General features: G+C 36.8%; 2 protein-coding genes across 5 annotated transcripts in view; both read left to right on the top strand.

Moving 5' to 3' along the window:
• The first annotated feature begins 3,446 nt into the window (after positions 1-3,446).
• On the top strand, positions 3,447-13,152 carry LOC127442154 (V-type proton ATPase 21 kDa proteolipid subunit c''). Of its 2 annotated transcripts, XM_051700000.1 has the most exons (8): positions 3,447-3,707; positions 4,466-4,514; positions 4,650-4,733; positions 6,049-6,126; positions 7,081-7,150; positions 7,360-7,411; positions 7,527-7,717; positions 11,248-13,152. In XM_051700000.1, the coding sequence occupies exons 1-8, from the start codon at positions 3,638-3,640 to the stop codon at positions 11,272-11,274; spliced, it is 621 nt and encodes a 206-aa protein (XP_051555960.1). In that variant the 5' UTR covers positions 3,447-3,637; the 3' UTR covers positions 11,275-13,152. The 2 variants fall into 2 exon arrangements, with proteins under 2 accessions (XP_051555960.1, XP_051555961.1); XM_051700001.1 differs by lacking the exon at positions 3,447-3,707 and having other exon boundaries at positions 4,501-4,557.
• Positions 13,153-16,380: 3,228 nt separating this feature from the next.
• Positions 16,381-22,878, top strand: part of LOC127442145 (beta-1,4-galactosyltransferase 2-like) — a 230,419-nt gene continuing 223,921 nt past the window's right edge. For 2 of the 3 annotated variants that reach the window (XM_051699988.1, XM_051699989.1), the window contains exon 1: positions 16,389-16,754. The gene's annotated coding sequence lies outside the window, so the exon portion shown is untranslated. Of the gene's footprint in view, positions 16,755-22,878 lie in introns of all 3 variants that reach the window. The other variant, XM_051699990.1, reaches the window with a different exon arrangement.

Below are 22,878 nucleotides of genomic sequence, written 5' to 3'. Positions count from 1 at the left end.
TAGAATACAGTTACATTCAAAAAGTATTTTGATTACTGAAGAGATTTCTTTGCATTTTATTGTCATTTGTTTCATTTAATATTTAGTCCTTTCAGATGGAAAACATTTATACATATAAATAATGCGATCCAAAGTGCATCTGAACAGTGGTGAAACACTTTCTTATGATGAGTTACATTCATACGAGCAGACAGAGAAGTAAGTTTGAAGTAAGTTTGGAGCAGAAGAAATAGAAATAAACCTTGTGTAAATTGTCAGCTTTACGCTAAGCTAAAATGCTATTTCTAGCCATTTTACATGCACATGTTACCAGGCACGATCATATTTTTTTATCAAGAAAATTCACTTTAGATCATAATTAATTTTTTTCTTGTAAAACCTTTGATATTAGGGCAAAAATCTTATTCTTGATGATAATTTTTATTATTGTTTTCCTGTAAAAATATCTACAAATCTTTTACACAAAATCAATTAGATTGATCTTGTTTTAGAAACAACACTGCATAAGATATTTAGGTTTTTCAGAGAATGTATTTTTAACATGTGTATTTTGTCTTACTGTACTGGCAGAGTTTTTATAGTCAAAACAAGTGAAAAAATCTACCAGTGCTGAAGAAGTAATCCAAAGTATTTATAATACATTACTGACCTTGAGTAATCTAATGGAATACATTACAAATTACGTTTTACAGCATGTATTCTGTAGTGGAATACATTTCAAAAGTAACCCTCCCAACACTGTGTATGTGTGTATATATATATATATATATATAGTTCTTGAATTAATTGAATTAAGCTAGGCTACATATTTTAATACTAATATTATATATATATATATATATATATATACACATGTATCTCGAACCCCCCAGGTGTTCCAGTTTGAGACTTTCAAAATCTGGTCACCCTATAGAAAACGCATTAGCCCTTTCTGGGACTTCAATTAAGACACATTTAAACCTTTATTGGAATGACCGTTTGTTGTGAACAGTAACAGTATAATATCCAGTATTTTTTAAATATAAGTATTATTTACAAACTGTACATTTGGGTGTCCAGCTATATGACCAACGTTGCACAAATGCCTGTTTTCCCCATTCTAAATGAATCACTTTATATAAAAACTAAAACTAAAATAACAACTAAATGTAATGAAAAACTAAAACTATAAAATATTTAAAAAAATAAAACAAACTAAAACTTAAAAAAAACAAAACAAAAAAACAAACAAACAAAAAAAAAACCGAAATAAAACGAAAGTAACCTTATAAAAGCTTTTTTGTTCTGCATTGGAGAGGATCCACACATGGGGGCTGCCATGTTAGAATCACATAACCAGCCGAATACTACTCGCTTAATCTCAGTAACCGTCCTGTTATTTGACACTTTCACTCACTGATTAAAGTAATCATGGCTGACTGTGAATACTGAATTTCTACAGTGGCATCTGAAACTGAAAACTATTGATTTTAAATGATGCTGCATCCAAGCCACTAGTCAGTGTAAGTCCAAGATGACACAAAGACTTAGTACACCTTTTAAATATTGATCTGTTTCTCACCCAGCATCACTTCTGAAAATATGGATTTAACCACTGGAGTCATATGGATTACTTTTATGCTGCCTTTATGTGATTTTTGGAGTTTCAAAGTTCTAGTCACCATTCACTTGCATTGTATGGATCTACAGAGCTGAAATATTCTTCTAAAATCTTTGTTTGTGTTCAGCAGAAGAAAGAAAGTCATACACATCTCGGATGGCATGAAAGTGAGTCAATTAGGATTTTCCTTTTTGGTTGAACTATCATTTTATCTTGTATTGAACCTGGAATATTCCTTTACTTTTTTTTTTATAAGTGGATAAAAAATAAAAATAAAAAATAAATAAAAAATCTGGGGGTGATTCGGTGCCTTAAATGTTTTTAATTAGCTTGTTACTACGTTTTAGGTCATAGATACGTACGTATACCTTACACTAAATCTACACTATATTGCCAAAAGTATTCGCTCATCTGCCTTTAGATGCATATGACCTTAAGTGACATCCCATTCTTAATCCATAGGGTTTAATATGACGTCGGCCCACCCTTTGCAGCTATAACAGCTTCAACTCTTCTGGGAAGGCTTTCCACAAGGTTTAGGAGTGTGTTTATGGGAATTTTTGACCATTCTTCCAGAAGCGCATTTGTGAGGTCAGACACTGATGTTGGACGAGAAGGCCTGGCTCACAGTCTTCGCTCTAATTCATACCAAAGGTGCTCTATCGGGTTGAGGTCAGGACTCTGTGCAGGCCAGTCAAGTTCTTCCACACCAAACTCACTCATCCATGTCTTTATGGACCTTGCTTTGTGCACTAGTGCGCAGTCATGTTGGAACAGGAAGGAGCCATCCCCAAACTGTTCCCACAAAGTTGGGAGCATGGAATTGTCCAAAATCTCTTGGTATGCTGAAGCATTCAGAGTTCCTTTCACTGGAACTAAGGGGCCAAGCCCAGCTCCTGAAAAACAACCCCACACCATAATCCCCCTCCACCAAACTTCACAGTTGGCACAATGCAGTTAGACAAGTACCGTTCTCCTGGCAACCGCCAAACCCAGACTCGTCCATCAGATTGCCAGATGGAGAAGCGTGATTCGTCACTCCAGAGAACGCGTCTCCACTGCTCTAGAGTCCAGTGGTGGCGTGCTTTACACCACTGCATCCGACGCTTTGCATTGCACTTGGTGATGTATGGCTTGGATGCAGCTGCTCGGTCATGGAAACCCATTCCATGAAGCTCTCTACGCACTGTTCTTGAGCTAATCTGAAGGCCACATGAACTTTGGAGGTCTGTAGCGATTGACTCTGCAGAAAGTTGGCGACCTCTGCGCATTATGCGCCTCAGCATCCGCTGACCCTGCTCTGTCATTTCACGTGGCCTACCACTTCGTGGCTGAGTTGCTGTCATTCCCAATCGCTTCCACTTTGTTATAATACCACTGACAGTTGACTATGGAATATTTAGTAGCGAGGAAATTTCACGACTGGACTTGTTGCACAGGTGGCGTCCTATCACAGTACCATGCTGGAATTCACTGAGCTCCTGAGAGCGGCCCATTCTTTCACAAATGTTTGTAGAAGCAGTCTGCATGCCTAGGTGCTTCATTTTATACACCTGTGGCCATGGAAGTGATTGGAACACCTGAATTCAATTATTTGGATGGGTGAGCGAATACTTTTGGCAATATAGTGTATGTTCAGTCTTCCCAATCTCTCCAAATTATAAATGATTTCTCACAACAGGAAAGTTATTTCTAAACAAGTCACAATAAAAATTACAATCTAGATCCAAAATGTCGCACAAATAATCTATTTTCCAGGGGTCGGGAAAACAAGCAATGGGCTGTCCGGAGATCAGCGCGGTGTGTCACTAAAGGAAGAGTGACGTCTGTGAGTCACGTGCACAGCTCGAGCTGATGACGATGACTCCTTCCCCTCTGATGGATGAAGGATTTCCAGCCTTCGCCGTTTCGAAGGGATCACAGGAATCCATTTCTCTTCAAGATACAACTCTCCTACTGAAAATAACACCACAGTAGCTGTAGGGTTATTCGCGGGAGAAGCATTAGATAGCAAAACTGGCGCTGTTGGTGGAGTGGATGATGAACGGCCACGCAATTTTATACACCGGGGTCACTTTGGCCTTCTGGACGACCATACTGATCGTCGGTAAGTGCTAATGAGAGCTGCTGACATATGGACATAAATAACACACGTATGAAAAGAATTGTCCCTTGAGCCGTATTGAAGTATTTCCCGATAACTTCCCATTTAAAATGTCACTTTAGTTGGATAGCTGTAATCTTAGGCTTACCCCAGCTAGCGTTAGCTGTCAAAAATTAGCCCGACTGCGTCAAATAATAATTTAAGTTTTATTTTTCATATAATTTAATAATATTTCTAACACTGTTGACATATAGCATGCAGTGTAATCAGATAGTACAATCAGTCAGTGTTATTTATAGACCTCTTGTGATGATAATACATCCTCATTCTGCTAACTTAAGTTATGTTGCCTTTCTAATGTTTGTCTTATTTGGTTTTTCTCGACACATTGGTTATAATCGCATAGGAGGAGGAGAATAATAATAATAATAATAAAATACAATAAAATAAAAATCATCCTGTGCAAATACATGCATATGTATAATATGTAGCCAGTTAATGGGTAGTTAACTGGGCAAATGAGGAAGACAGCTCTCACATGACTGTGAGCTTTCACAGATACCCTCTATGAGTCTGCATCATAAAATATAAATATTTTGTGCTGAAGTTTATGTCACTTTACACGGCATTACCCTGCAATCTTTGAATAATTACTGAGTTTATGGTTCAGATAGAAATTCTCTTGCTTTTATATATTTTAATCTCTGATTTATCTTGAAATGACTGAAACTCTTCTAATCCAGTGGTTTATTTTACTACAGGTATTTGCTATACGATTTTTGACCTTGGATTCCGATTTGATGTAGCATGGTAGGTGTTCTGATGGTGTGTCCCTGAAAGGCTAACATTTAAAGTGTGTGTTTTTTTTTAAAACGGAAAAGATCTTGATTTATATTTACAATAACAAATGCTCATCCTTTTGTTTAAATAACTTTTCTGTCATAGGTTTTTAACAGAGACTTCCCCCTTTATGTGGGCTAATCTTGGAATTGGCCTGGCTATTTCACTGTCTGTTGTTGGAGCTGCATGGTGAGATTACTGTCCGCTTCCTCTTTTTCTGTCTTGCAAATGATGACAGCTCAGAATAAACATATGGGAAATTTTGATATGTTGTAGTAGTACATTGTTCCATATCCTCTTCTGCAATGCTCAGTTTAAAAGAGTACCTTAAATAATAGACTTGAATTTGCTTGGATTTTGTTCCATTTTTATCATTAAAACATGCTTTATTTTATTTTATGTATTTATTTTTTATATCTTCTTAGATGTTTGAATGACATTACTTAATCAATTTCAACAGTCAGTCAAAGTGACTGGTATGTGAAAAAAGGATAAAGATATAATTCACACTACATTCTCTGATTATTTACTCACTTTCATGCCATCTCAGATGTGTATGACTTTCTTCTGCAGAACACAAACAAAGATTTGTAGAATATTTTTTCAGCTCTGTATGTCTTTTCAAGGCAAGTGAATGGTAGCCTGAATTTTGAAACTCTAAAAATCACATAAAGGCAGCATAAAAGTAATCCATACAACTGAAGCAATGCAATCACTCTGCAATTTTTAAATCCTTTTTTACTATAAATCTCCACTTTCACTTGAACTGACTTAAATATTGTTCTGTTTCTTTTTCTTTTTTGGGGGGATTTTCTCCCCAATTTGGAATGCCCAATTCCTAAATCCTCGTGGTGGTGTAGTGACTCACCTCAATCCAGGTGGCGGAGGACGAATCTCAGTTACCGCCACGCCTGGGACAGTCAGTCTTATGTGGCTTGTTGAGCGCATTACTGTGGAGACCTAGCGCGTGTGGAGGCTCGCTGTTCTCCGCGGCATCCACACACAACTCACCACGCGCCCCACCGAAAGTGAGATCCACGTTGTAGCGACCTCGAGGAGGGTAACCCAACGTGACTCCACCCACCCTAGCAACCGGGCCAATTGGTTGCTTAGGAAGCCTGACTGGAGTAATTTAGCACTCCCTGGATTCAAACTTGTGACTCCAGGTGTGGTAGTCAGCGTCTATACTTGCTGAGCTACCCAGGCCCCCTATTGTTCTGTTTCTCACACACACCTATCATATCACTTCTGAAGACATAGATTTTATCACTGGAGTCTTATTAATTAATTTTATGCTGCCTTTATGTGAAAGGTTTCAAAGGTTTAGTCACCATTTACTTGCATTGTATGGACCTACACAGCTGAGATACTCTTCTAAAAATCTTCATTTGTGTTCTGCAGAAGAAAGAAAGTCATACATATCTGGGATGGCATGAGTGTGAGTAAATTATGGCATTTTTGGCTTAAACTATCCCTTTAAGTATTATGTACTTTGACTCTGCAGGGGGATTTACATGACTGGATCTAGCATTATTGGTGGTGGGGTCAAAGCCCCAAGAATCAAGACCAAAAACCTTGTCAGGTAAATGCTGTGTACTGAACTTTGTTTTTCGAGGCAAACATGCTCCTTTTACATCCAGATAAAGACAATCAGGGTCTGAAATCAATATTATTCCACACCTGCCAATGGCCATGGTGTTTTTTTGTTTATTTATTTTTTAAATAAATGCCATAAAACTGTATTTCACATAAAAAAAAAAAGAAAAGAAAAATACTAAATATTCTTGTTTTCTTGGCAATGAATTTATTCTGTTGTTTTTCAGTTATTTGTTTGTGGCAAACAGCACAGGTCATCTTGTAATTTGCTGCATGTTTGACAGTCTCTCTTTGAATGTGCACAATAGACCCTTTTCACATATCCAGGTTTGGAATGCGAAAGTAAACGATAGCAGGGTAAACTTATTTAGCAATGAACGGGAGATCACAGCAAATATATTTTTTGCTTACCCGTTTGCTCCAGCAGCTAAATAAAAAATCTGTTAATAATAAAAAATTATTTTGTAAATAAAAAAAATAGAGAATGGTGGATTATGACAGTCAGAAGAGAGAAAGAGGACAAATTTTCTGTCACTCTCTCAGCAGCTGTATTAGAAACCTCATTGCAGCTGTGGTAACTCGTTTTTAAAACTAATTCCATATGATACAAAATGTAATGTTAAAATGTTACACTAAATAAATAAATTGCAATTATAAAAAAGTTTGCTAGATTTATGCTGCTAAATAAGGCGGAAAGGCATCATCACAATCAGTGAAAAGGGTTCATAGCACTGCTTTAGACCATTTGTATCTCTTTAATTTGATTAGTTTACATTGCTTTTGTCAGATTTTTAACAGCATGTATCAGTCTAATGTAACTATATTACGAGTCTGGTCTGGTAACTGGTTTTATTTGCTTGCCAAAGTCTGTGTCTACTCACATTTGGCAATTGGTGACACTTTTTATTCATTCAGGCTATTTTTGGTGTATTTTTTCTAGCATTATCTTTTGTGAAGCTGTTGCCATTTATGGGATCATCATGGCAATTGTCATTAGCGACATGGCGCAGGTAAGTTAAAATTGAAAGCTGTCATTTTATTTTATTTTTTTTAACTCCGTTATTGGTCTTACTTTGGATTTTACATTCTGTGTTCTGAAAAGAGACTTGTTTCCTTTATTAGGGTGAGAACAAATGTTTGCCTTGTGTTTTTCTCTGCATGTTTACAACACTTAAATTTGTTTTTTTTTTACATCTCTTTCTTTTTATATGTCATTTAGAGCTTCAGTGGCACAACTCCAGAGACTATTGGGGCAAGGAACTACCAAGCAGGTACATTTTGCTCAAAATATTGTTTTAAATCACATCTCATCATGAGTGAAATCATTTCATTTGCTCTGCCGTTCAACCAAATTATACTGATAACACATTGATGGTGCTCTTTCAGGCTACTCCATGTTTGGTGCAGGGCTCACTGTTGGCTTTTCAAACCTTTTCTGTGGCATCTGTGTTGGCATCGTGGGCAGTGGAGCTGCCCTGGCAGATGCTCAGAATCCCAGCCTCTTTGTCAAGATCCTCATTATTGAAATTTTCGGCAGTGCCATTGGACTGTTTGGAGTGATTGTAGCCATCTTGCAGGCAAGTATTTAACTGGCATTTCTAGATATGTTTCTTCTACTCGTGCAGTATTATAATAAACTGATATGGTGATGGTTACCTTGAAAACAGCTTAGCACAGCAAAAAGCTTTAATTCCTGTCCCAGTCTTTCACTTTTAATAACATGTCAAGAGGCCATGGACTTCTCTTACTTGTTCTTTGACCCCTTACTGACAGTAATAACAGTTATAAGACAAAATATAAGATAGATATACAGTGCATCCGGAAAGTATTCACAGCGCTTCACTTTTTCCACATTTTATGTTACAGCCTTATTCCAAAATGGATTAAATTCATTATGTTCCTCAAAATTCTACAAACAGTACCCTATAATGACAACGTGAAAGAAGTTTGTTTGAAATCATTGCAAATTTATTAAAAATAAATAAATAAAAAAATTAAAATAAAAACCTCACATGTACATAAGTATTCACAGCCTTTGCTCAATACTTTGTTGAAGCACCTTTGGCACCAATTACAGCCTCAAGTCTTTTTGAGTATGATGCTACAAGCTTGGCACACCTATTTTTGGGCAGTTTCTCCCATTCTTCTTTGCAGGACCTCTCAAGCTCCATTAGGTTGGATGGGGAGCGTCGGTGCACAGCCATTTTCAGATCTCTCCAGAGATGTTCAATCGGGTTCAAGTCTGGGCCATTCAAGGACATTCACAGAGTTGTCCCGGAGCCACTCCTTTGTTATCTTGGCTGTGTGCTTAGGGATGGTAATGGCCAGGTGATGAGCGGTGCCTGGTTTCCTCCAGACATGACGCTTGCCATTCAGGCCAAAGAGTTCAATCTTTGTTTCTCATGGTCTGAGAGTCCTTCAGGTGCCTTTTGGCAAACTCCAGGTGGGCTGTCATGTGCCTTTTACTGAGGAGTGGCTTCTGTCTGGCCACTCTACCATACAGGCCTGATTGGTGGAGTGCTGCAGAGATGGTTGTTCTTCTGGAAGGTTCTCCTCTCCCCACAGAGAAATGCTGGAGCTCTGTCAGAGTGACCATCAGGTTCTTGGTCACCTCCCTGACTAAGGCCCTTCTCCCCCGATCGCTCAGTTTGGCCAGGTGGCCAGCCCTAGGAAGGGTCCTGGTGGTTCCAAACTTATTCCATTTACAGATGATGGAGGCCTCTGTGCTCATTGGGACCTTCAATGCTGCAGAAATGTTTCTGTACGCTTCCCCAGATCTGTGTCTCGATACAATCCCGTCTCGGAGGTCTACAGACAATTCCTTGGACATCAGGGCTTGGTTTGTGCTCTGACATGCACTGTTAACTGTGGGACCTTATATACACAGGTGTGTGCCTTTCCAAATCATGTCCAATCAACTGAATTTACCACAGATGGACTCCAATCAAGTTGTAGAAACATCTCAAGGATGATCAGTGGAAACAGGATGCACCTTAGCTTAATTTTGAGTGTCATGGCAAAGGCTGTGAATACTTATGTACATGTGATTTTTCTTTTTTCTTTTTTTTCTTTTCTTTTTTTCTTTGTAATACATTTGCAAAGATTTCATCATTTGAATTTCATCATTTATTGTTTGTAGAATTTTGAGGAAAATATTGAATTTAATCCATTTTGGAATAAGGCTGTAACATAACAAAATGTGGAAAAAGTGAAGCGCTGTGAATACATTCCGGATGCACTGTAAGACATAACGGGTGCTCACATTTTCTCTCTCCTTTTTGCTTATTTAAAACATTTTAAAAGCTTTGAAACTTTACTGTAATAAACTGCTGCTATAATGCATTTGGCCTTTCTAAAGACGGTTACATACAGGACGAGAAGCACCACGGTGTGTCGCGTCACAGCTAGGACACGGCATGTATCAAACACAGGACACATCGATGCGGTTCAGGTGGCAGACAGTACACACAAAAGTTACCAAGGTTTTGAACAAGGCTAGAGTAAATAATATATGTCCATTGGTAACAATTTGGGTCTAATTTAATGGAAAATATGCTAATTGTTCTCTGTGGCACGACAGAAATTTGAGCAGCCTCCGGAGTCGTAGGTGGGCGCCACCGATAGACGCCGGGCAGCGGCGGTGTGCGTACATTCATAGAAAACTACTGTTTCGAATTTTAGAATGCGCCATGTCTTCCGCCAGATATATTCAAAAGTTCAAATGTCATTAAACAAATCTTAAGTCTTAAGGCCTGTTCACACCAATCGTGAATATTTTATTGACTATTTACTGCAAACTTGATTTTTAAACAAGGCATTTCTATTTTGTTTTCATTATGAAACCAATGAAATTAATATTACAAGATGGCTTATATTTTGCATTAAAGTGAGTAAAATATATATTGACAGAGAGTAGTATCTGCTATTTGTTTTAAATGGTTGTTGACAAAGTGCTTTCATGAACCCGTCTATTTTGTCCAGCTTAATCTTCTTTGACTTTTTCCTCATTAATTCCCATTGAGCTCCCAAATGTCCACTCTTTGGAAAATGAATATTTTATCACCATTTTTTTTTACAGTCACACACTGTAAAGTGATCTGACATGCATACTTGAATTCAGATTGAGTATTTTCAGCCACATTTTAATGAGTAACTCCTATTAAACCACAGTCAATTCATGTGGATTCCTCAGTTACAATTTGGCCTCTTAATGTAAAGTTTTTATGGTTTATTCAACCTATGTTCAGGTCATTAAAGTCCCCATGAAGTGCTTTGATGAGTGCAATTTGATTTGGTGTTTTAATGTATTTCCTACCCTAAGTGGGGATGGGACATATCTAACGACTCATCACAATTTAAAAAATAGCCAATAGGCTTTAGTTTACAGCCATACTGCTCTTGTCAGAGCCGCTTACTGGGGAAACAGCTTTTCCAAAGACTTGAGAACCAAACAGTGATCTAACTAAACCCATTACTACATGGCAAGCCCACAGACGAAGTGCATCACAGTCGGTGCTTATAACGAGTGCTAATACAAGCGAGTAATAGATCATATAAACTCGAGCAATTTTCTTCATGTCCAGCTCCCTCCACTGTGAGAGCTTCAGATGACTGAGAGGCAATAACGGTGAAATTGGGAAATCTGTTTGGATTATGTTCCCTTGGAAGTACCCTGCGAAGGCATGATCAGCGCCGGTGAGAATACAGCCAGGTGCGCTGAACAGATTTAGGGGGAGGGTACTTTCTCGTTCAAGAAAGCATTTGATTGGACAAGGTTTCTCAACATTTATGTGACATCATGGATGTTCCTGAGTCTTTTTAGCTGGAGGAGAGACTGCAGATCTGAAAACAAATTTTGTCAGTGTTTAGAAGTACACTAGCATATGGACGACCTTAAAGCTAATAGATATGGACTAAAAGCAGCAAAATTTGTATTTTATTTTAACACGGCCTTTAAGGAGGGTTTTTAGTCCTTAGATCAGTACTTAACCACCTAACTAACCAGCACCTCAAAAATGGTGTCCTAACCTTGTTTTGTTTTTTCTTTGTTTGCATATTGATATGTGTAGTCATTAACATGCCTATGTTTCTGTTTTTCTTTTTTTAGACATCAAAAGTAAAAATGGGAGATTAGATGACTGCAAGACCTACATATCAATGATGCTGTGTTGCTGGTGCAAATGGAGAGTGTAAATACATAGTAAATTATTTAAATGTATTTGTCTGTTTTCAACCATCATTTTCGGAAGATTGAAATACTGTATGTGCACCAATTTGTCTTAAAAGAGTGCATGGTGATGTCAAATGCAGATCTTTGACAAATTTTCACACATAGTTTGGAAAGAAATTAAATATCTCATAATTCTGAAAATGAAAGTATGAAAATATCTCAATGTTTTTGGCCATATATATATATATATATATATGTCATAAATGTATCAAATTTAAACATTCGATTTTTTTTTTTTTTTTTTTAAATCGAAGTATTGTATTTGTCATAAAAATTACCCTATATAATGTAACCAATGATCCTAGAACAGACTGTCCGTAGACCCAAGATTAGGGTCCGTTTTGAAAAATAAGATGTTACGTTCGTAATAATCTCAGATACCAATATATAGTTCGATGTCATTGTTCTGTACAGTGCAGGAAAAGTAAAAATTGCATAAGAGTGGTTCTTTGCATTGAATGGCTGTAAATTGTGAAGTATTCTCTTGATTGCTGAATGCAAGAAGTCCTTGTTATAGTGTGAACAGCACCTGGTAAATCCAGTGTGGTTGACCTGATTTCATTCTAATGTGTTGCATTGTTTACTGAATTCAAGTAAATGCTATAAGAAAATAGTTATACCACAACAAATTTAAGTTAAAAAAATAATAAAAATAAAATCTTATTTCTACCAGTGTGAACCCTTACTTTTCGAAGGGCACTCCTCAGTTGTGGTTGGTTAAAAATGAGAGGATATAGTAATCTGATGTGTGTGTACATACTAAAAGCAATTTTTGTGAAGCATGAGGTTGTTTACCATTCTGTATTTTCCTAGCTGCATGTTGTCTTGTGATTTTTGTTTACTCTTTGTACTTTTTTTATTATTTTCTATTTTTATTGCAAGCAAAAAGTGGTCTTGGTTGCCAGGTCACTATGGCAAATTCGAAGCTGTATGAAAGATATGTAACATTTATCTTTGCTGCTCAGGTCAGGTAGTCCTGAAAATGATTTTCTTGAAGGCAATTGCAATGTTGCTTTTCATAGAACACAACTGCCCAGCAAACAGCTGTTTGGGATCGTTTTTAATTGGCTTTACGTTGTCTTTATATATTGTGAAAATTCTAGCAGTACTCAGTCTGAACCACTGCTTATAGAAATCATCATCAAACTTATTAGATCACTTGGCCTTATTTGAGCTCTTCTGAAATGCTTTTTCTATAATGTATTTGTGAAGTGGCAGTACATACTAAACCTGATGATTTTACTAACCCCTGAATGTACACGATTCAAAATCGAGATCTGTTTTGAAGCTTAAATGTCTGGTGTTTTACTTAAGATGTTCAAATTACACACCCCATCTGTATAATAATTCCCTGATGACCAAAATCCTCACTCATTTACAAGCAACAGTCCTGCACTGGGACTGCGGAGTGCTGGATTACTTCATGTTTTCTTACATCTGTACATGTTTATTTTGAAACATTCCAAATGAGAGCTGGTTGGAACAATTTGGTGGTTCAATCCACTCCTGGTGGATCTCATTGATAAAAGAAGCCACAGATGTGCCCTTATGAACAGAGAGCCTGCTTTAGGTCTCATTACTGTGGGGCTTCCAGGACCTGGATTGGCTGTTACTAGTGTAGTGGTTCAGGAGTCTTATGGACAATGACCTCTTACCACTGTCTCCTGTTTCGGTGATTGTGTTAAACATGTTAATGTGGTGATTCCATTGTTTTGATGTGTACAAGTTGATCCTCTTGACTTCTTCATTGTCCTTGAAGAAATAAAAGGAATGTGAAAAACAGTTCTACACAATCCATTCAGTTTTTAAACTACTCTAGAAACAGTAGCATCACAGTAAATAACAATGGGTTGGTTATCACTTTACTAATTAAAAATGTACTTCTTGGTGCTCTAGTAGTATATAGTATATAGGCACCATAGTATCTAGTATATATGTGCTATAGTGTAAATTTTATATGTGGCAGGTAAAATAGGTTATGTGTCAAAGCAAAAGTATCAAGATCTAAAACATACATCTTACATGTTGGAGAGTTGCCAAACTATAAAACCATGTTAATTATTTAGCTAAATAGTAACCATAATTTATTAAATGAAACATTATATACTATACATCTGTATTTTTTAATTTGATCAAGATCATTTTAGTTGGTAGCTCTGAGCATCCACCAGATGGCGCCAAAGGACGCCACACCGTTTCATGGCTTTCAGGTTCAGAGTAGCACCATTAATTTTTGACAGTATGAAAACGAGGCTACACCACTGCACTAGTATAAGGATAAGGTCCTACATCTCATTTAATTTGCACAACTTGTGTTTTCTACTGAAAATATTTGGTAAAGATGTTTCGTCCGCTGAATAATTTGATCATGAGCATACTGTAGTTCTCTCCCTCACAGCCTTGTTTTCATTCCCGTCAAATATTAAATATGGCGCTACTCTGAATAAAGTCCATTCTCTAAATCTCTTACGAATTTCCTAAAGTAGGTAATTCGCTATGGAATAGCAATTTAGACTGAACCTCAACCGTGATAATAGGAAGTTGAGGTCTGCTACCTGACCTGAGCCCGACGGGACATGACAAATTTCAGTTTCAGGTATAACTGCGGGTCCAGGTTTGTATTTAATGAAATAAATAGATGAGTTATGGGCTGTTCACACAGAACATGCTTTTGTCATCGCTGTTTTCAAAAAATTATCTGTAAACATGCACTGGACCGACGTCTTTGACCAATGCATCGCGTCTAGCTGTTTTTTCAGCGTTTCGCGCAGGACTGTCACATTTTTAGACACTGTGTCAAGTTAAAAATAACTTCAATTTAAAAAACACAGTGTATTACGTCGCATGTCTTCAGTTCAGGCACATTTCGTTAGGGTTAGCGCCATGAAGATACAATTCAACCCTTTACTTAACTTGCAGGGATAAGTATAATAGGGGTCATAGGAATCATTTTGGGGGGCAAAGCCCACCCCAGCACCCACCTAGATCCGGTCCTGCCTACGATGTTAAAAAAAAAATACTGCATATTGCAACAAATTTACTTGCTTGGAGAAGAACTATAAAGAGAGTAAGTGATTTGGGTCAGGTCACACAGTCTCGGATACAGGCCGGGTTTGGGCTTCAATTTAAAGGAATAGTTCACCCAAAAATGAAAATTCTCTCATCATTTACTCACCCTCATGCCATCCCAGATATGTATCACTTTCTTTCTGCTGAACACAAATGAAGATTTTTAGAAAAAAATATCTCAGCTCTGGTCCTTACAATCCAAGTGAATGGGTACCAAATTTTAAAGGTCTTAACAGCATATAAAGCCAGTGTAAAATTAATCCATAAGACTCCAGTGGTTAATGGTGCCTTCACGTGCTCGGAATTATCGTAATTACGAGTTTTCCACTTGGAATTTGCACATGAATGACCCCTCAAGTTGTAATTACGAATAAGTAACTCAGAGATAATTTTGATCCCTGAGTTTCCGAGATGGGAGGAGTCGTAAACTTTCAACATAGTGGAGGAGACTACGGTTTCTGTAGTGAATGACAGGTTTTAATCATTTTTCTAAATACAGCTAATTGTTAATGCTTGCTGTTTCAGTCATATTCATTTATGTATTTCAGCAACCATTTGATGGATGTTGTACATTTTTACACCAAGAAAATAGCTTGTATTTGACCAAAATTGCATTATCATCAGCAAGCTGAATAATATATATTATGGTGTCAAAATAAAAGTTCCTCAAGAAATATACGAATGAACCTGGCATCGTCCATGTTTCTGTTCTATCTGACAAAAAAGCACTTGAATGTGACCTACTCATAATTACCACTTCAGAAGTGGGAAGTAGGATAATTCCGATAGCACATGAAGGCAGCATTAATCCATATCTTCAGAAGTGATAACACAATTTCACATTCTTCTTCTTTTGTTTTTGGCAATTCACATTCTTTGTGCATATTGCCACCTACTGGGCAGGGGGGAAAATGTATGATGAAAAAGGACTTCAATATTGATCTGTTTCTCACCCACACCTATCATATCACTTCTGAAGACATGGATTTAACAACTGAGTTGTATGGATTACTTTTATGCTGCCTTTTTGTGCTTTTTGGAGCTTAAAAATGTTGTTACCCATTGACTTGCATTGTGAGGACCTAAAGACCTGAGATATTCATCTAAAAATCTTTGCTTATGTGTTCAGTAGAAGAAAAAGTTATACACATCTGGGATGGCATGAGGGTCAATAAATGATGATAGAATTTTCATTTTTGGGTGAACTATCCCTTTAAGGCCCGTGCTATCAATAGTTTTATTATTATTATTATTATTATTATTATTATTATTATGAACATAGAAACAGTGCAGGGGATGTATAGCACAAAGTCAGCTTTATACAGTAAATAAATTATTAAGAATAAGGCACTTAAATTTACGATATAAAAATAGACACATACAATTTGTAAATACACAAATAAGAGAACATAAAATAAAATAAAAAAAGCCAACTCAGACAACGCACCTTACATTTCAAAAGAGTCCATCATTCTTTTCAATAAGAGAGATGTCTTTATCGCTTTCTTGTTAGATGGAGAACATAGGGAGTCATAAAATAATTTCAAATCAATACAAAAAAGCCTAAATTTGGGTTTTGACTCAGCAACTTTGCATTTGTGTATATGAAATTGTCCACAAGGTGTTAACACTGATAACATCATCCATCACAACCAACCCAGTAGCCCGTGCTATCAATAGTAGGAAGGGATATTTTATTGAATGATATTTTGTTTGTTGTTGAATAAACTGCGGTGGTACGAGATGCTATTAGGAAATAGATAGATAGATAGATAGATAGATAGATAGATAGATAGATAGATAGATAGATAGATAGATAGATAGATAGATAGATAGATATGCCCTCTTGCGGTGGATAAGCGAACTGCCGTTTGAGCCATCCGAGTCTCCGTACTAAAGAAAACCTGTCTCCCCATGCCTTTATTCACTCACCCGTCTCTTCTAATCAAAAGCACAGAACGGGCAGATGGATACACACGGCAAATCATTCAGTCCGATTACTGAAGTTTACGCAATTGTGAAGGGCTCTGAACAACATGGGGGACATCTGATTTTCATGCAGTATGGTATACTCTTTTTATTAGTGCGCATTTATCTACGAAAAATGAATTAATCGCTGTTATCCGCAGAAAGAAATAACGATACTCTTTATATATGGATATGTTGCGCGTGTTCAGTAAGCTATCGGTATTTCACACAGACGACACATTTACGGCTGAACTGACAGTTCTTCCGAAATAAGACAGTCAGCTGAAGTCAATACAACAAAGATGCATCGCTTATAGAGGAGCGGGGACGGCTGGCAAAGGATCGAGGTAAGATATTGCGTGTTGCAGGGTTTGGTTTGCGAATATTAGGATAATTCTATCTTTGCACGACTTCTTTTGAACGATGCTCTTTGTTTCCCCTTATATCACATGCTATCTTTATTGCCTGCCATCTTGATCAAGGCGTAGAGATATTTCATATGACACAGAGATGCTGGGTAAACAGTCTGAACTCTTGGTCTAATTACAATATGCAGAAAATAGTCTTTAAAACGACATGTGCAGTTGAGCTCCTCCCAGCAGCAGAGTCGAGCAGAAGCGCAGGGTTGATGCTGTTTAACGCTCTTGTGTAATGGTACCCACAGCATCCGTGGAAAGCATCTTTCCCAGCGTTTACAGAGAGGATCGCTGGCAGGACATATGTGGCTTTGTGGCCGAATATCTGAGAGCGTACAGATCAATTCTTATTAACACTATCTATGAAGCCTGTATATACAGTATAATGCATTTAAATAAATTCTCAAAGGATTACAATGCATTATGATACACCTTATATTCACTTTCATGTTGACATTAATAACAAACACTTCAATTCATGCAAATATGGTTATGCTTTTAAAGAATATAATCCATTAAAAACATGAGCAGCATCATTTCATGTGTTGTATCATATGCTACAATGCATTATATTGGTTGATGTTAACTATGAATTGGTAAAGTACATTACAGTTATTGTTATGAAAAGATACAACGGATAACAATATATACCATAATGCTTTAAATGTACGTTTCTAATGCATAAAGTGTACAGTCTGCTTACAAAAGTGTTACTTATTTGGTTTAGAGATCCAAAGCTTATTTACAGGGCTGCTGTAAATAGAAATCCAGCAATCGTTTTCACAATCATGCATAAGTATAGCGTATATTTCACATTTTCCTATTAACCTCTTGATAAGATTATTAAAGAGAGCACATCATGTTCACCTTCTGGCAACTGCTGTTTATAGGTTCCTATAGGGTAGTGGTCGACCGATATATCATCAAGGCCGATAAATTGGCCGATATTCTGAATTTTTAAATTATCGGCATCGGCCGATACATTTTCCCCTTTGTCCGATTTGTTTCTTGAGGGCGCTGAGAATCGCCTGCTTGCATGTGAAGCTACTGAGACATGTAAACGACCAGTCACGGTTAGTTTTGTTGTTACGTGCCATCGTGTTACTACAGTAATAAACTGTTGTGCAACACAGTGTCATTTAAACGGTCCGCATATCGTTCTCCCTCTCTCTCCTCAACAGTTCCCTGTAACTTTTAACTGTCTTGTCTAATGATAAAAAGGCAAATATCAGTAAATCTAATATCATATATTGTCTGCAAATATGCGCTCATCTTGTTTAAACAGATGTAATAAAACAACCTCACACAACTTGAGCAGATCCAGCATCCTGTGGAACACTCATAAATATTCCTCTGAAGCACGTATTCTAACAGTCTCACCTCAACAGTTCCCTGTAACTTTTCTAATTGATAAAATGTAAATATTAATGCAATTTCTATTATATACCGTCTGCAAATATGCAGATATCTCATTTAAAAAGATGTAATTCACGAACCTCTTGAAAATCCAGCGTTTTCTTCCTGTCGAGCGCTCATCTAATATCTTCCTCTGAAGCGTGTATTCTGTCAGCCAGAATCAAAACTTCAGGATCAGGATCAAAAGTTCCTCTGATTCACAAATCATGACGACAATCCAAGCAGGCGATCCAGGCCATTTAAACTGTCTGGAGATTGCAGCTAGTGCGTGAGAGCAACTTCAAAGTAAAATCGCCTCACGTGTGCTATAATTAAATGTCTTATTCACTATGCACTGTATGTACAATTGATTTGATTCAATATTTTTTTAGAAAATGCGATTGCTAACGTGGACATGCCATCCATGGTTGCTGGACTACTGTGTGTACTGTTATTTCCTTTTTCCTAATATATTAACAATTTCTTCATGTGCAAATAAATTACTAAAATTTGATGACTAAACAGAAATCAGAAGAAAATGCTATCTACCATTTAAAATACAATATTATTTTTTAAGATTCTTTTTTACAAAGTTAAAGTTTAGTGTGAAATTGAGTAAATATAGTGCTAAATAAGAGTTTATAAATTTTTTTGCAATTTTATGTTTATGTTAATTACTATATTAAATTGTATATTATATCGGCCTATCGACCACCCTGCTCTCTGGATATCGGCATCGGCCATTAAAAAAAACCCATATAGGTCTATCACTACTATAGGGCCCAGTTAGCATCTAGCTGTCTACCTTATTGTATTTAATCAGTGATTGCTGTATATCTTGTTAATTACAACGATTAAAATATATTCTGAAACCATTCCATTCTTAAAAGAGTCGGATTTACAGTACCATGTCTACTAGATGCAGCTCTGGCTTTGAGGCAAATCTCCAAACTATGTGTTTGTTTTGTTGTAATGCAATATTAAGTTTGTTTCATTGGTAAACAAATAAAAAAATAAAAAACAATCAGAATCCTTTACCAGGACTATTTTTGCTGAGTATGTAGAACTGTCAGTAGGTACAGTTTTAAGTATAATGACTTTAGGTTCTGCACCTGTGTATTAAAACAGTATCTAGTCCAGCCCTTTTTTCTTTGAAAAAATAACTTGGATTTTTTTATTTTTATTTATTTATTTATTTTTATAAAATTAAAAATGTAACTTAGATTTAACTGAACTATGTCAAAAAGTAATTAAAATTAGACTAACATTATGACAATTATTTCATATTATTCTCTCTTTTTTTTGTTTTTTTTTTTTTTTTTGTATATAGCCTACTCAGTATTACATCCTGTTTTTAAAAGTTTTTTAACCATGGTATGATAATGAACATTTTTTACAATATCAAACTTTTCCATCCTTTCATACACAGTGAATACTGTACATAGCACTGACACAGTATGAAAAGCAACAGCAATTTGTGTTTTAGATGTACTCTTTTGCTATCAATCAATTCTGTTGTATAATATGTGGTCCATTAGTTCTCTATAGTTCCTCCAAGTGACTTTCTCTTAGTGTCTGTTCTCTTGTTCGCCCACACAATCTGCTTTTTAAGCTCTCTTTTTACACCACAATACCTGAGAGACCAATTTTCCAGGGACAGATTTTCCATTGGTGCATGTTTGTTTTAAACAGGAGCTGCTCTGTTTGGCTAATCCACCTCAATCCACCATAGATAACTGCCCTTTCAAGTCTGCTGAGTTCTTTTTCTTGCATGACGAGAATAGTATTTGTGAATTAAAGAAATTATATTTCATATAATTATATATTGATAAAGTTTGGTACTGAACTGATACCTAACTTGAAATGTTTTTCTCATAGTGGATACTAAATTTAGGCACTGGATTGCTGGTTGAACAGATGAGGCATATCTATAGAGCAAAACCATTGGGTGTTAGGATTTGTTGTCATGGGAACAGTAAGACCTGTGACACAAAGGTGGCCTGAAGTGGACTTCTTTGTTTTGTACACCGTCTTTGTCCAATTTTTATCTTTTGCTCAACAGTTTTAAATGTATTTTGCGTATCTTAGGAGCCTGAAAATAACAGATAATTTATTATATCAAAAGATTCTGATGCAACACTTAAGTATACAGAATGTGTTTGCTGGTTGTAGTTTGTGTGAATGGGGATAATCATGTCTAAGTTTATCCAGATGCCAACTTAGAGGTCCGTCCAAACGAAGAATTCAGCTGCGGTGGTTTAATTTGTCTCTTGGCTCTGAGTAGAGTGAGCAGCTGGACTTGAGGCAGGCAAAAGCTGGGGCCGCGGTCTGTGGAGCTTAAACGCTAACAGAGCTGGAGCGCACCATATCAGCTGTCATACTGCTTAGCTGCTACAGACTGGCTAAGAACTTGTCATTTAGATGTCTAAAACAGCTGCTAGAACTGTCTTTTTAACCATAGAATATGTTTATTTTATGTTACAAGCATTCAAACAAACACAGAAGAATACAAGTTTACTGTCCATATCCACACACTATGTATAATAGCGGCAAAACTAACTGACAAACTCACCAAATCAGCTGTTGTTCTGCCGCTGCTGCATAGAGGACTGGCTAAGCACTCGTCATTGATGTCTAAAACAGCCATTCGAACAGTCTTTTCAACCATAGGATGTGTTTATTTTATGGTATGAGCATTCAAACAAACATAGAAGAACACAAGTTTACTGTCCACATACATACACTGTGTATAATAGGGGAAAAACTAAGCAACTCACCAAATCTGCTGTCGTGCTGTCACTACTATGAAGAGAGAGACTGGCTTTAGCTAATTGTATTTATTTACAGTTTTATTTACACAATTGCCACAGAAAAAGATGTCTGCTTTTAAAAGAAAACAATTAACAGATGAGGAGATCAGAGAAATATTTTTTTTAATTCTGAAGATGTCTCAGCCACTGCTTCATCACCTGCACACACAACACCAAAGGAGGTGGAGGAGGTAAGCTCTTCCTGCTGGAGGGCTACCAGCAATTTTACCGCTCCTGGACATCAGTGTTTTTTTTTGTTTTTTTTTTACCCTCAAAGTCAAACCCCACCTGCATCTCCCACAGATGTCTAGATTTTGAAAATGTTTATAACAGAGGAGCTTGTTGTGGAGATCAGGAAACAAACCGCTACGCCGCAGAACAGCTGGAGAAAACACCACCTGGAGTGAAAGGAACGCTGGCAAAGTGGGTTCTGACTAATGTAAAAGAGATTGAGATTAATGTAATTTAGCGTATATTGTAGTTTTGTGCGATGTACTAACTGGTTACACTGGATCCACCACTGATATCCACCAGTGCGAGGGAGCTGGGATCTCTGGATCCGTCGTCATGTCCTTACTGGCCCCTTATTATCCTTAGGACATGTCCCAAGAAACTTTAAAATGGCAGTTATCAAACCGCTTAGTAAGAAGCCACAGCTTGATCTTGGAGAACTGGCTAGTTACAGACTGATTTCAAATCTATCATTTATGTTGAAAATACTAAAAAGGTAGTGTCCTCCCAACTATGTTCATTTCTACAGAGAAATGGAGTATATGAGCAATTTCAGTCAGGATTTATGCCCCATCACAGTACAGAGACTGCACTTATCAGAGTTACAAATGACTTGCTCTTATCACCTGATCATGGCTGCATTTCTCTTCTAGTGCTTTAAGATCTTAGTGCTGCCTTTGTTATGATTTGATCATGACATTCTCTTGAATAGGCTGGAGAATTATGTTGACATTAGTGGACTTGCATTAGCATGGTTTAGGTCCTATTGGACCGCTACCACTTTGTATGTGTAAACGAGGAATTGTCAAATCAAACAAAAGTTAAGTATGGAGTGCCACAGGGATCAGTTTTAGGGCCTCTGCTTTATTTCTTATACATGCTTCCCCTGGGAGATATTATCAGGAATCATGGAATAAGTTTCCACTGTTATGCTGATGATACCCAACTTTATAGTTCTTCTAAACCCAACGGAAATTCACAATTCTCCAAATTAGCAGAGTGTATCAATGAAATTAAAGACTGGATGGCAAGAAATTTCCTTCGACTCAATTCCAACAAAACAGAGGTACTAATTATTGGACTAAAAACCTCTAAAAATAAGTCAACCTCTAAAAAAAACCCTCTAAAATATAATTTGACTCTCGATGGATGTACTGTTATGTCGTCATCTACAGCAAAGAACTTAGGTGTTATATTTGATACCAATCTGTACTTTGAAAATCAAATTTCCAATGTTTGTAGAACAGCATTTATCCACCTCAGAAATATTGCTGAATTACGACACATGCTCTCTGTTGCTGATGCCGAAAAACAAATTCAAGCGTTCATGACCTCAAGACTAGATTATTGTAATGCATTAATGAGAGGATATCCAGCAAGTTCAATAAATAAACTTCAATTGGTTCACAGCTGCCAGAGTGCTAACTACAACCAAGAAATATGATCATATTTGCCCAATTTTATCGTCATTACATTGGCTGCCTGTTATATTTAGTATTAATTTTAAAATTCTGTTAACTGCATACAAAGCTTTGAATGGTCTAGCTCTACAGTACTTAAGTGACCTTCTGACACACTATATTCTATCACGTTCATTACGATCACAGAATTCTGGCTTG

Source organism: Myxocyprinus asiaticus, chromosome 6 (genome assembly GCF_019703515.2).
Source record: "Myxocyprinus asiaticus isolate MX2 ecotype Aquarium Trade chromosome 6, UBuf_Myxa_2, whole genome shotgun sequence".
Taxonomy (NCBI): Eukaryota; Metazoa; Chordata; class Actinopteri; order Cypriniformes; family Catostomidae; genus Myxocyprinus; species Myxocyprinus asiaticus.
The sequence above is the reverse complement of the archived record's forward strand: the minus strand, read 5'-3'. Positions and strand labels throughout refer to the sequence as shown.

Bases quoted from the DNA above. Each gene is read 5' to 3' on its own strand.
- LOC127442154 (XM_051700000.1), top strand. From the start codon at position 3,638: ATGATGAACGGCCACGCAATTTTATACACCGGGGTCACTTTGGCCTTC. The intron at 3,708-4,465 runs GTAAGTGCTAAT...ATTTTACTACAG, and splicing joins GACGACCATACTGATCGTCG to GTATTTGCTATACGATTTTT. The intron at 4,515-4,649 runs GTAGGTGTTCTG...TTTCTGTCATAG, and splicing joins TTCCGATTTGATGTAGCATG to GTTTTTAACAGAGACTTCCC.